Source organism: Nicotiana tabacum, chromosome 22, assembly GCF_000715075.1.
Source record: "Nicotiana tabacum cultivar K326 chromosome 22, ASM71507v2, whole genome shotgun sequence".
Lineage (NCBI taxonomy): Eukaryota > Viridiplantae > Streptophyta > Magnoliopsida > Solanales > Solanaceae > Nicotiana > Nicotiana tabacum.
Window position 1 is genome coordinate 75,329,436 of NC_134101.1, and position 15,121 is coordinate 75,344,556.

Below are 15,121 nucleotides of genomic sequence, written 5' to 3' on the forward strand. Positions count from 1 at the left end.
CATGGGATCTCCACTATGTATTTTTTATTATATCCAAAGTAGGATTTTCCCACTATATTAAGAGTAGGTATCATTTCTGTAAGGGGACATTGAACATCCAAACAAGAGACATTAATACATTCTCACATCTCTTTGTTTCAATTTATGTAAAGGTATTTGACTTGGTACGGAGTTTAAAAAAAAAACTTTTAAATCTTGTGGTCTAACATAAGCCATAAATATTTGTGTGATTGTAAATCATTTCATGAAAGATAAAGTAGTAAATTTAAAGTTAAATTATTTTCAAATAAGAAAATATAACATTCTTTTTGGGTCACACTAAAATGAAAAGCATGAAACACAAATTGAGATGGGAGAGTAGTATTTTTATTTAAAAATTCTCATTAAATATAAATATATCTATATTATTATAAAAGTATGAATACAACATCGGTTTACAAAAATATCCTTATAATATTAAGCATAATAACTCATAATAAAAGGACATAACCGGAATTCTAGATATTAGCCTTATAATCCTATTAATTTTAGAATATAATACTACACGTTAGGAGTCCTACATGATTACCTTTAGGAATCCTATTAGTATAATTACTTTCGGGCATAGACATATAATACTACATGTTAGCATGTGTACCTAATACATTTAGGAACACGTTATGTTTCCTTTTAATATAATTACTTTCGGGGTAGAGACATATTTTTAGTTATGTAATCCTATTATTTTTAGGATATACTTCTTAAAAATTCTTATTACTAATTTAATTTAAAAATATATTATAATGTCCTATTACTAATTTAATTTGAGAATGTATTATATTGTCAAATCCATTTAGAAAAAGGAGAGCATATATTGTTATAAAAGCACAAATACAATATTAATAGGCCAAAATAGCCCTAAAATAATTCAACGAAAGAACTCATAGGGAAAGGACATAACTGCAATAACCTATTTTTTGGAGTACAATACCTTCTATGCTAATTTTTAATATTTAAGATTTTAAAATTAATAAAATTTTATTTATTAAATTTTTATTAAAAATATGTAGGAAGGTTTAATAAAATCAATTTCATAAGAATCCTCCGTATTGGCAATACATTACCACTCTATAATGTCCAATATCAAGAAAAATAAAAGTAATATTAAATAGATTGCATAAAGAGTTGAAATTGAGAAAAAAATACCCCATGATAATATATTTTTATATTATATTTGAACTACTTTTTTACTTAAATAATATTTTTTATCAATTTTTTGTGTAATATTAAAAAATACCCAATAATTAAACAACAACTAAGAAAATATTTAAGAATATAAATGTGGGAGAAAGAAAAAAAATGGTTTGTAAGAGTCAACACCACTAATAATTCTACAAACATAAAGATCTAAAAGTGAAATGTCATATTAATCTTTTACTCTTTGAAAATAAAATTTATGGTGGATAAAATTATAATTAAGATTAAAATCTTCAAAACAAGAGATGAACTAATATTAAGATCTGAATCAACATAGAATAATTTTTTTATATGTTAAAATCAAATAATTATATTTTTAATTAATTATTTAGCAAGAAAATCCAATCCAATTATTTTTAAAATTCATCATATGAGTAAAATTCTTATTCAAGTTAAAAAAATCTTAGGGTACTTAAATTTATTCCATAAAAAGAGCGTTAGAACACAAAGTAAAAATGTTAACATATTATTAAGAATCAAAATGCTATACAAGTGTCTGAGGAAGCACAATCAAAGCTCAATACTAAACAAGAACAAGTTTTCAAGACTATATTATAAAGAGTCGACTCTGGTATAACGAGATTATTCTTTGTAAATGCCTCCGGCAGAATCAAAATAATATTTCTACGTCATACATTACTTGCAAATATCATATCAAGAGGCATGTCAGTGTTAACAATAATAGCAAATGGTATACCAACAACGATTTTATTGTGAGGCCACCCACTTTATATTTGATATACCTCTTCAAACAACTTAATTAATCATCACAAATATATCGAAGCAGAGCAATGGTGCTAAATTTATAAGGAAAGCAAAATTGATAATATGAGATGAAGCACTTATGGCTAAGTGTCAAACGATCGAAATAATTGTCCGAAGTTCTAGAGATATATTGGATATTAATGAACTGTTTGGTGAAAAATTAATAGTTTGGGAGGTGATTTCTGTTAAGTACTACCAGTAGTTTCAAAATCGACAAAAACATAGATTGTAAAAGCTAACTTGCCAAAGTTATACTTTTGGCCTCAAATGAAAAAGATTCAGCTGACAAGAAATATAAAGTAAGAACAGATCCAGTATTTAGTGTCTTATTGCTTCGTATCGGAAACGAAAAGAGTATCCAATAAAAGATAATTTGGTTCTTCTTGAACACTTGGTTATCAACCCCAATGGTAATAGTAGTGCATTTAATAAGAGAAATATTTCTATCATTGAATTAAAACGCAATTTGTACAAATCGCATGATAGAATTAAAAAGATATCTTAGCTAGCAGAAATGAATATGTTGATCAACTAAACAAAAGGTGGATTGCAAAATTTTATAGTAAAAATAAAATATTTTTCAGTTTTTGACTTAACAGAAAATGATACCAATAATTACTACCAAGAAAAATACTTAAATACTTTAATACCAAATGACCTTCTATCATATTTGTTTGTTGTCAAGTTTATCATTTCTTACGTATGTTAGTGTCACCGTATATATAGTAGACTAAGTTAAAATTGATCTTCCATTGTATATAGGTTGATTTTGAAGAAAAATATGCCTGTCATGTTACTGAAAAACTTAGATACGCCGAATAATTTATGTAATAGCACACTGATGATAAATCGAAGTTTTGACAATAATGTTATACAAGCAAAAATTATAATACTGTTCAATGTGCTTCTAAGTATATTCTTATCCCTGAATTCAACTTTCATCTTCCCAAACTAAGGAATATCCTTTTAAATTTGTGTAAACATAATATGTTTATGTTTTACAAATATAATAAATAAAGTACAAGGACAAACATCCTAAATATTGGACTATATTTACCGTAATATATTTTCTTGTACGAACAATTGTATGTTGCACTTTCAAGAGGTATATCAAGATCGACAACAAGAGTTCTGGTTAAGACAAAGCAACCAAAGCATTAGGAGAAAACATACACGCACGAAAATATTATCTACAAAGAAGCGTTCGTTAAGATACCATCACATTAAATATATTTAAATTATAATACATAATTATCTAACTAACATGACAAAATTGATCATTTGTGTAAGTTTTGATGATGTCCTTTTATTTCAAATTCATGTATTATGCTAATGTAATAATATTTTTCGGCATTTAGATTACTATTGTATTATTATACATGATTCATTAATTAAATTTTATTATTCATTCATATAAATAAATGTTTAAACTATCACGTACCATTATTAACGTAATATACTATAAAAAAAAAAAAAAGAAAAGAAAGCATTTTGATGTTTTTGACCTTTTTTAGTTTAAGACGTCTCACCTTATAATAATACAATAAATATGCACAGACGGAAAGATATATAAATATACAGACAGGACTTCAGAATCTAACAAAAAAGCGTTCCTATGAAAAGGAGGATACCGGTTTGTGAACTCGCTCAAAGTAAAACAGAAGGGTTATCAACAAATTTCAATTCAGTTTGAGGCTTTGAACTTCTTCACGACACCACTGTTCCTCAGCAGCCAAATCGAGCTTTAGGTTCTATCTAAACCCTATTACGAATTGCAAATTGAGCTGCAAAATGCATTGTTTCTTCTCGAATTACATAATTATCCCTCTTTCTATTGTTCTTTGTGCATTAGAACATTGAAATGTTTATTATCATACTGCGAGTTGAAGTAGTAAATTTCATCGAGTCAATTACCAAATCTTTAAATGTCAATTTCTGGCCGTCTTAAAGGTAAGATTTTGACAAGGTTTGCTTTTGATTTGATGTCTTGAATTGAAGTAGTCCCACCCACATTACGGTTCTTTAGCATATTAGAAAACAAACTTGATAGGTAATATCTGTAGCAAATGAATGATGGATTATTAACAAAGAGTGAAGTTAGTTTCTGTTTGGAATGAGTGAATTTAGCTTGCAGTCTCATATGGCCGATACTTGTTTTATTTTGGGTTGCAATAGTACTTCTGGCAGGCTGAAAGTTAACACTCTTATTCAATTGTATATCAAGTGAGCATTCAAGTTACTAAGCAAATTTTACTGAAAGCAATGAATTAAATTTTAGATATCTTAAATATGCTGTTTTGCAGAAAAGGGTTGATATAAAATTCTGAATAATTTGCAATGAAGTGTTTCCTCTTGCAATGAATTCATGATGCTCTATTATCTGCCAATCTCTTCAGGTCGTGACTAAGTTGTTCATAAGAACGCAACTTTTGCAGTCTGTATTGGAACGTTGGGGGAGGACTACAAATGAATAGCAGACAAAGAATCCTCGGTGGAGGAGTTCAACATGTGTTGGACTATCTGAGGCGAATGCACTCCGAAAATCCGGCATTTTTCTATGCTGTTCAAGATGATAACGGGTCTTCTAATGGAAACATTTTTTGGGCCGATGCAACTGCCAGGATGAACTATCACTATTTTGGGGACTCTATAAAATTGGACACTTCCTATCGAGCTAATTGCTATAGCGTACCTTTTGCCACTTTCACTGGCTTAAATCATCATGCCCAGCCTGTTCTCTTTGGCTGTGCTTTGCTTTTCAATAGATCTGAGACCTCACTTGTCTGGCTCCTCCAAACTTGGCTTCAAGCAATGTCTGCACAGAAGCCTGTTTCCATCACAACTGACACTGATCATCTCATACAGATGGCTATTGCTCATGTTCTGCCAGAAACGCGTCATCGTTTTTGTAAATGGAGCATACTTCGAGACACCAAGGAGAAGCTGACCCATGTATGTCAAACACATCCAACCTTTGAAATTGAATTTATGAAGTGCATCAATGAAGCAGAGACACTTGAGGAGTTTGAATCTCAGTGGAAGTCACTCCTAGAAAGATATTACCTCACGGATAATGAATACATTCAATCAATTTATATTGCTCGCCATCACTGGGTTCCTGTTTTCATGCGAGGGGCATTTTTTGGGGATTTTTTAAGTGATGAAGACAATGATGCCAAAAACACTTTCTTCGATGGGTTTGTGAATGCTTCTACATCTATCCAGTTATTAATTAAACACTATGAAAAAGCCATTGCAGTCTGGCATGAAAAGGAATTTAATGCAGATCTTGACTCTAATAATACTACACCAATTCTAAAGACACCATCGCCTATGGAAAAACAAGCAGCTGATCTCTATACGAGGAAGGTGTTCATGAAATTTCAACAAGAGCTGGTTGAGACCCTTGCAAATCCTGCAACTAAAATTGATGACGCTGGAGCAATCACAACATATCATGTTGCAAAATTTGGGGAAGAGCACAAGGCGCACACGGTTAGGTTCAACACATTTGAGTTGACAGCTAACTGTAGCTGTCTAATGTTTGAATTTTCAGGTATAATTTGTAGACATGTGTTATCTGTGTTCAGAGCCAAAAATGTTCTTACGCTTCCTTCCCAATACATTTTGAAACGTTGGACAAGAAATGCCAAGACTGGTGGTGGAGGCACTATAGAGGAAAATCCTTTAGAGTTACCTAGCAATTCACAAGAGTCTTTAACTATGCGTCATAATAGTTTGCGGCAGGAGGCTATTAAATTTGTTGAAGAAGGGGCTAAATCTATTCATAGTTATAATGTCGCAATGAATGCTCTGAAAGAGGCTGCAAAAAAGGTTTCTGCTGCAAAGAAGAAAAACACTGACAAAACTCAGGTGACCAACATGGTAAATGGATGCAATCAAGGAGTAGATGAAGGAGATATTGATCAAGCAGATTCAGGTCAATCCAAGGTAAGTTTTCAATTAAAGTTCCTCACTTTCTATGATCTGAATTTTGTCCATCTAATGATGTGTCATTCCCTTGCTATCAAGTTTTTGCTATACAACTATGCCCTCTCTATGTGGATTTCTCCATTCCGTCCTATATGCCTTTCTAGAACCCATTTAAGTAATGTGCGCAGTAGAAAGTTCATGATGCATAACTCATTTGGTTGACTTATTCTAGTCCAATTGGCTTTTAGTTTCCAAGTGATACTGTAATCCTCCGAAAGTTGATCCTAACTGCTGCCATGATTATAGATGAACACGATAAAGATTGATATGATTAATTTCACCAGATTCATGGATTTCTTTTTAATGCTATAACTCGTCTGATATTATATGTTCTCCTTTTCTAATCCAAGTCGAGGCTCATAGGAGTTTTCTATGCGATATACTTTATTTATTTGTGCAAAACATAAATAACATTTATTCATGGTTTTTTGAGTCATGTTCGTGTTCTTGTTGTGGATTTGGTAACCTTGTTTCTATATTTAAGTATCGTCATATGCCAAAGCTAGCAGACTGATCGATCTCTCTTTTGTAGGAATTTATGGATAATACAATTCCCTTAAAAAATGATAATTACATTCTTATTCCATGAAGAAATACTTTGGTATATTGGTATCAAATGATGACTTTCACCTTGATTGAAAGATGAAGTAAAGTACCTTAATTGTACCCAAGGGTGTGACTTATTGGTCAATGAAGCGGGCGTAAACCTTAGTTACTACGGTTCAAATGATGTCGTAGATTAAAAAACACTAGGTGATTTCTTCCTATTTGCCGAAGTCTTGGTGGGTAGAGTTACCCGGTACTTATACTGGTTGGAGTTAGCTGGTGCCCTGTGGAATAATCAAGGTCCGCACAAGCTGGTCCTGACACCATGTTATTGAGCGGACACATGTTTTTGTTGTGATCTACTACTGGGTACATACAACTTCCAATCCTTTGGAGTGAACGCTAAATATGGAAATACGTTTTGGCATGATTAATAGTTTTCTTAAAGCATAAGCATATCTAGTCCACTTCTCTTACTCCATAGTGCTTTTGTAAGTTCTACTAATTTGTTGTCACCCTATTTGTATGTGCCAAAAGCGTACATTGTTTTGGCCCAAACACCACCCTTATTAAAAAAAGGCCTTTTCTATTGTAACTCTTCATAAATAAATAAATAAATTAGGAGCTTCTATTGTAACTAGATTGCATTATTAACAGGATAAAATTTCCAATAAGTAAAGCCGCCATTTTAATTTTAGAATGGCAATTATTAGTTGAAAAGGGCACATCAGGGAAGAAGAAGGAAACGAAGAAGCCCAACAAGACCCAGTTGACAAGAAAAGTGCCATGATCATTACTGAAGAACCAGATTGCTATCCACTAGGAGTTCAACCTTGGATAATATGCAAAATAGGAAGGGGAGGAAACTACTCGATGGACAATTGAAGAGGTTGAGCCCTTGAATTCACACACCCAAGAGTCTGAGAAGGACCCTGACTTTGGTACACCAAAACATCATCAAACTTAGCAAAGAATTTGGGGTTGATTTCCAAGGTTACAAAAAGGAGGCTTTACAGATTTTCATGAAAATTGATCAAAAAAGACAAACACATGGGTCCTGCAGGAACAATGGTGACAGCAACTCCTAAGATTAAGGGGTCAAAAGAATTGAAGAACCTGGACATTGGAGCAGTTTCAAAAGTAATGGTGCTAGAAGCAGAGGGGGCTACCACATCAATCAAGATCAATGAACATTCTCTCATGGAATGTGAGGGGCTTGAACAAGGCGAGGAAGAGGAGACTATCAACAACTGCATTAATACTTGGAAAGCAGATGTCTATTGCTTTCGGGAGATCGAAATTGAAGGAGATATCACAAGATTATGAAAGATTTATGGGCCAACAGATGGTGCAAATTTGCACAACCGGAGGCTAGTGGTACGAGAGGAGGCATTTTACTGATGTGGGATAACAGGGTATGGGAAGGTGAAACCACCAGCTTGGGTTCTTACTCTATCACATGTAAGTTCACTGGAAAAACATAGGACTTCTCCTGGCACTTATCCAGCCTTTATGCTCCTAATGACATGGCAGAGAGAGAAGAAGTTTGGTGGGAAGTTGGTGCATCCAGGGGCTTGTTTTCGGGTCCTTGGGTGGTATGTGAGAACTTTAACACAGTCAGATTCCCTTTAGAGAAGAAAAACTATATCAGAATCTCCAGAATGACTGATTTCACTAAATTCATTGAGGATATGGAGTTGGTAGATCTATAACTGCTAGGAAGTAAGTTCACTTGGAAGAAAGGAGACATATATGATCTAAGTTGCTTAGACTCCGGTGCGGGTATCCGATACGAGTGCGGATCTAGAGGTTGGATCTTTCATAATCTAAATCTTAATATTCGAGGATACGGATCCGGGTACGGATACGGGTGTAGGGATTCGGCTAAAAATAATTCAAATATCTAAAAATAGAGTTATAAAAATATGTCTACATTATGAGACATTATATGAAAAACTTACAAGGTATTCCAAGAAAGAGAAAATAATGATCAAGAGGAGAATCCGAGAAGGAGATAAAAGAAAAATGACTAACGTAGAAGTTTCTATATATAAGATATTTCATTTTCTTCAATTTCAACCTAGCTTGTTTTGATTTCAGAAATTATTGTATTTGTCCTGAATTCCTCCACCGATTTTGGTCAAAGTGCCCAAAATCGGTTGACCAAATCTGGTACGGATCCACACCCACACTCACACTCACACCGACGTCGTGACGACATGGGTGCGATACCAAAAGTGAAGAGTCCGAGCAACTTAGGATATGATGTTGCAGCGAGACTAGACAGATTTCTTATTTTTGACGATCAGGATGAGGGCTTTAGGAGTATCAAACAATCAACCTTGCATAGAGTGACTTATAATCACACACCCGTGTTACTTCAGTGTGGCAATTGGGAGCCTATCAAGTCCTATTTCAAATTTGAAAATTGGTGGCGGCAGACATAGGGTTTCAAAGAGAGAGTTAAAGAATGGTGGGACTCTTTCAACTGTGAAGGAAAAACTGACTATACTCTGGCTTTCAAGCTGAAGGCTCTGAAAGGAAAGCTCAGAGAGTGGAGCAAAACTATCCAGGGAAATCTAGAAATGCAGAAACATAACATCCTCACTCAATTAATTGAACTAGATGAGGTTCGGGACCTCATGAATCTTAATGAAGATGAAATACTCAAAAAAGCAACATTAGAAGTGGAATTTGAGAAGATCGCAAGAAAAGAGTAGTTTGGATGGAGACAGAGATCAAGAACTCTTTGGTTGAAACAAGGAGATAACAATACCAATTTCTTCCATAGAACTGACAATGCTCATAAGGGGTACAACAATATTGACATGTTAGAAGTTGAAGGTGAATCTATTAGAAATCATGCCGACATCAAGACAGAAATTTGAGTCAGAAGAATGGAGGCCCCATGGAAACCTCAGAGTTTGTCCTATAATCACTCCAGAAGAAAACCAGATACTGCAGAATCCCTTTGAAGCCCAAGAGATATGAAGCAATGTTCAAGAATGTGCTGGGGATAAAGCTTCTGGTCCTGATGGCTATACCATGGCTTTCTTCGCTGATTGTTGGGAGGTAGTCAATGTTGATGTCACTACTGCTTTTCAAAATTTCTATGACTGTATGACATGTGTTTTTGAAAAAAAGTTTCATGCCACCTATGTGGCTTTGATTCCTAGAAGGTGAATGCCAAGGAATTGAAAGACTTCAGACCTATCAGCCTAATATGTAGCATCTACAAAATCATCTCAAAATTGCTAAGCGAGAGACTCAAGAAAGTGGTACATAAATTGGTGGATGCTCAACAGATGGCCTTTATCAAAGGGAGGCAGATAATAGCTGACATATTTATAGCAAATGAGTGTGTAGACACAAGGATCAAAAGCAAATTCTAGGAATTCTATGTAAGTTGGACATCCGGAAGGCTTTTAATCATCTGAACTAGACTTATTTGCTTGGAATTATGGAGAAAATGGGTTTTCGAGGTAGATGGATTACCCGGATCAAGTTTTGCATAAGCACTGTCAAATTTTCCGTCCTTATCAATGGTTCCCCAACTGGCTTCTTCTCATCTCAGAGAGGACTGAGATAGGGTGATCCCCTATTCCCCCTTCCTGTTTATCATTGCCATAGAAGGTCTAAATAACATGTCGAAAACTGCTCAGGGTAACACCTGGATCAAGGGATTCAATTCTACATGGGATGCGAACAATCTAGAAATCACACACCTTCAATATGTTAATGACACGCTAGTGTTCTGTGAAGCTGATTGAGAACAACTGAAAATTCTGAGGGTGATATTTATCCTATTTGAATCTATATCTCGGTAGCATATTAACTGCAGCAAGAGTTATCTATATCAAGGTTCCTGATATCCAAAACCTAGTTGACATTCTTGGAGTAAGAATTGGAGAACTACCTGCCATGTATCTTGGAATGCCTTTGGGGCAAAGAGCAAGTCAAAAGAAATTTGGAATTGTGTACTGGAAAAGTGTGAAAAGAAACTAGTCAACTGAAAAAGCTAATTTCTTTCCCTGGGTAGCAGACTAGTTCTAATCAATAGTATACTGGATGCCTTCCCCAATTCCATGATGTCTCTATTTCCTATCCCTGCAAATGTGGTCAAAAGAATAGATGCATTGAGGAGGAACTTTATTTGGCAAGGCAACCGTGACAGAGACAAATTTCACCTGGTCAAATGGGACTCCCTTTTTACCAACAAGAACGAAGGGGGGCTGGTTTAGGAACTTAAGAATTTAGAATCACAGTCTAATGACAAACTGGCTCTGGAGATTTGCTTCAACTGAACACTCACTATGGAAAAAGGTCATTAGGGTGAAGTATGGAATGGAAGGTAATTGGACAACCAACTCTACAACCCGTCCTTATGGGGTCAGTCTATGGAGATCAATCAGAAACTTGTGGCCAAAGTTAATAAACAAATCCAGATTCAAGGTGAGCAATGGAATGAAAACTTCTTTCTAGGATGACATGTGGCTAGGCCAACGTCCTATGAAACAGATTTTCCCAGACATTTACAACCTGAACCAACAGCATGGAGCAACTGTGGGAGAGATTTTCCCAGACATTTACAACCTGAACCAGCAACAAGGAGCAGCTGTGGGAGAGGTATGATCAAACCAAGGATGGAACCTTAGCTATGGAAGATTATTCAATGATTGGGAGATTGTCCAGCGAAGAGAATTCTACAACACCTTGGATCAATTCAAGGGACACTTTTGAAGATCATATGTTTTGGTAAAGGGATAGGCAAGGTAAATTCTGAGTTAAGTCTGCCTACAAGGAATATAACACCTCTAATAATCAGATTGGAAGTTGGCCTTGGAAACTAATTTACAAAGTCAATATTCCATACAAAGTTGCTTGTTTCACGTGGCTGCTAGCCAGAAAAGCATTCTTAACTCAGGACAATCTTATCAAGAGGGGCTTCACCTATGCTCCAGATGCTACTTATGTGGAGAAGAGGCAGAGACAATCAATCTCTTTTTTGCACTGCAGGATAACAGAACAAATTTGGAGGATTTTCTTTAATTTGAAAGGAATCATGTGGGTAATGCCAATGAGTATTATTGAAGTTCTAGAATGCTGGAACAGATTCAGTAGCTCCCCCAATCAGAAAGAGATGGAAAATTGTTCCAGCTTGCATTTGGTGGATTGGTTGGAAAGAGAGAAACCACAGATGTTTTGAAGATAGACATAGTACTATCCAGAAACTGAAAATTCATTGTTTAGCTCTTTTTTATTTTTGGTATAAGCAAGAGTACATGGAAGATCCAGAATATTTTGTTGATATCTTAGGATCCTTGTAAGTAGATTAAGGACTTGGAAATCTTCCTGTACCAACCACCCCCTGTAATTATGGATGGCTGTATCTGTTTTGATGCAGTTAATATATTTACAACAAACGTTACCTCAAATGTTTGTAGGGAACACAATTTTATCACTGAGGGAGTGCATCGCGGTTCAACTATGATTCACATTTAGGCAATAACCTTGAAGGGTGTGTTGGAATTTCATTCTGTACAAAATATGATAGGACCTTTTTTTATTCAAAGAAGACTAACACAAAACTATCAGTATAAACTTCCAGTAATGTAAGCTGCTGATATATGGTTTCAGAATGACATCCATTGCGTACATTGAAAAACTCGATTGTAGGTAGTATACTTATGAATAGGGTTTAGTGGCATCATTAGTACTGTAATTAACTCTTTCTCTTGAAATTTTCCGTACTCATCTACATCATCCCTGCAGGTAGTGGATTTTAACCCCCTCACCTACATGTAGCCATTTGCTCCATTCCAGTGTGTATCCACTGTTAAGTAAATTTTATCCTATTCCCAAGTTAGAGCTGCTCCAAAGTTAATCAAACATTTAGAATAACAAGCCGGCAGAGAAAAAAATAGAGTGAGAGAGATGAAAATAGATATTCAAAGATGAGAGCAGGGCAGGAGAGACTGTATATTGGAGTGATTTAAGGGAGAAATCCTAAATGTTAATTCTATGAAAGATGTGAGGTCATATGAGACTGGACAAATTAGAATGATCAAGTCGGATAAGGATAGCAAGTATTACATAGAGGATAAGACGAGAGAAGGTCAGCAGAGATGGGTTGGACATGTCCAAACTCCAACGTAGACCTCCAAATGAACCAATCAGTAGATATCATAGTACAATACGGTGATTGAAGGTGCTAAAAAGGAACAAGGTAGACTTAAAATCACAAGGATAAGTTTTCTCAAAGACCTATAATCACGCGAAGCAATGCAGACATAGCTAAGAATAGAACACGATGAGAGTATAAGATCAATATTGGTGATACCAACTGGTTGTGATTAAGTGTTAATTGTTAGTGTGAGCTTAGGATATATCTCGTTTTATGGAGTCCATAGTTTACGGTGAATTACGTATCAATTAAATGAATGAAGTGGGCCTAATGGAGCAGAACTGAGCGGATTCATATCTCCTATTCTCCTTCCCCAATTTGGGATTGAGGTATAGTTGATTGATCGTTAGATTAAATGAATAGAATTGGCACTTTTACGGTCACAGTTTAATTATCATTGTTGACGGGCACAGGTATCAAAAAGGTGAGAGTTCAAGTTTCATCATGCTTAAATAGGAGTGGATCTTAAAGCGAGAGAATACCTTCTGAGTAGTTTACACCTTCTTTAATGCAAAAGTGGATGTAATGGTACCTTTTTGAGGAACTTTTATTCTCTTTAAGGAAAGTGCATATCATTATAAGACAACCAATATTAGTGGATGCAAAGGTGCAGTCTTTACTTTTGTTTCATTTTTGGTGTTAACGGGGCTTTGTAATTGATGCTGAAACAGTGATAGATCCCATAGATGGGAAGGGAATTCTTTTGGTATCCTATAAATACATTTGTTTGCACTTCCATCTCTCAAAAAGTAGTGTGTGAGAGTTAAACTGGGGAAAAGGAAGTAGTGTTTTATATATTGCAGGGGTCATGAGGTCAAGTTCTTTTTGCTAACCAATCTATACATTTTATCTTTTAACCATATATCATTCCTTTGAATTTAATGATAGCTCTGGTCATTACGATAGTCCAATGATGGCGAGATTGATATTGATACATACTATGTGCTGCCGTCAATAAACGTCCCTTGATCTTCTTTTCTGTTTGAATCTATTGTTGAGCGAAAAGCTAAATTGAACAACTGGGAAGGGTCACTTGTCAGCACAGAAACACTGTTTTTTTTTTAGTCAACACCTCTATTATGTATTTCTTCCGTATTTGATAGTTGCATCCAGGATTGAGAGGATTATGCTGAATTTCCTCCAAGATGAGTGTAGAACTGTGGGAGAAACCATTTTCTTAGTCTGGATCACTGAGGAAATGCAACGCAATCCTCTCAATCCGGGATGCATCTCTAAGCAATACAGAATAAATGAGGAACTGAAAGTGCCTTCAGCATAATCCTCTCAATTCGGGATGCATCTCGAAGAAACAAGGAACTGAAAGTGCCTTCTCCAAAACTTTGTGGTAATGGAAATTCCGGATAATAGCACAAGATATACTCAAATCTAAATATTCCTGAAACCCCCCTAAATATAGGATCTAGAAAGCAAAACATTAAAGATGATAGTCATTAGAAATTCAAGCATCATGCTATGCATAAAAGTTGCAAGTACTTCTCGAGTATCGCTTTCTTTGAGTTCATCTTTGTCCTTATGACTTTGAGTTTTCAGTTGAAAAAACTGGTTAAATTCAATTTACTATTATTATAGTAATTTATTATTTCGTAGTCACATTGATTAAAACACATCACAGTTCCTTGTAACCTAGAAAAGAGTTAGTGAGTCTGATAGTAACAAAGTACTCGGACATATGTCAATTATTTAATGAAACCTTACTGCAAAGAGATATTTATCCCAATTAATGATGGTAGTTTTAGCCTGCTACTGTAGTGGATTTACTCCTATATTCTTTCTTTTGGCAGGAAGAGAAGGAACAAAAGATTCGTGAATTGACAGCCAAGTTAGATTGCATAAATCAACGATCTGAAGTTTATCGTGCCAATCTATTAGCAGTTTTGAAAGACATGGAGGAGCAGAAATTAAAGCTATCTGTGAAAGTGCAGAATGCACGACTTAGCTTAAAAGAGTGACTTCTTTCATTTTCTCGTTTCAAATGCAGGAGAATGGTTGAAAGTTTTCTCTCACATTTGAAGTTAGCTCTCATTTAGTCATTGATGAGAACCAAGAAGATGAAATGTATATAGCCAGAATCTAGCTAACATATGGATAGTTTTGAATGTATGCATGTTTAGTTTCATTCAGTTGTGTTAAATTATCTTTTAGGATTTTACAAATGTGCTAGAATAGAGTGTTGAGATTGGTTTTTGTACGGTAGCCAACCATGATGTCTGTAGAAGCATGTATATTGTGTCTATGCAAGGGACGCCAAATTAAAAGCCCAAAACTGAACCAACATTCACTAAGATATAAGCAAGACCGTGCCAAAATGGACGATCAGTACGAAATGGAGATGTACGGCGTACTTCTTTGCCGGCAACGTATAAAATAAAAAAAAAC

General features: G+C 35.0%; 1 protein-coding gene across 3 annotated transcripts; it reads left to right on the top strand.

Annotated features, from left to right (window-relative positions):
• Positions 1-3,575: 3,575 nt before the first annotated feature.
• On the top strand, positions 3,576-14,862 carry LOC107769500 (protein FAR1-RELATED SEQUENCE 9). 3 transcript variants are annotated; one of them, XM_016588724.2, is made up of 3 exons: positions 3,576-3,749; positions 4,398-5,952; positions 14,527-14,862. In XM_016588724.2, exons 2-3 carry the CDS (start codon positions 4,468-4,470, stop codon positions 14,692-14,694), a joined length of 1,653 nt encoding a protein of 550 aa, XP_016444210.1. In that variant the 5' UTR covers positions 3,576-3,749; positions 4,398-4,467; the 3' UTR covers positions 14,695-14,862. The 3 variants fall into 3 exon arrangements, with proteins under 3 accessions (XP_016444210.1, XP_016444218.1, XP_075100254.1); XM_016588732.2 differs by having other exon boundaries at positions 3,611-3,749; positions 4,437-5,952; XM_075244153.1 differs by having other exon boundaries at positions 3,651-3,951; positions 4,305-5,952.
• The last annotated feature ends 259 nt before the right edge of the window (positions 14,863-15,121 follow it).

What these genes read in the sequence shown, in the direction of transcription:
- LOC107769500 (XM_016588724.2), top strand. Translation starts at nt 4,468, where the DNA reads ATGAATAGCAGACAAAGAATCCTCGGTGGAGGAGTTCAACATGTGTTG. An exon ending in CAGATTCAGGTCAATCCAAG is followed by an intron (nt 5,953 to 14,526) that starts GTAAGTTTTCAA and finishes TTCTTTTGGCAG; the next exon opens with GAAGAGAAGGAACAAAAGAT.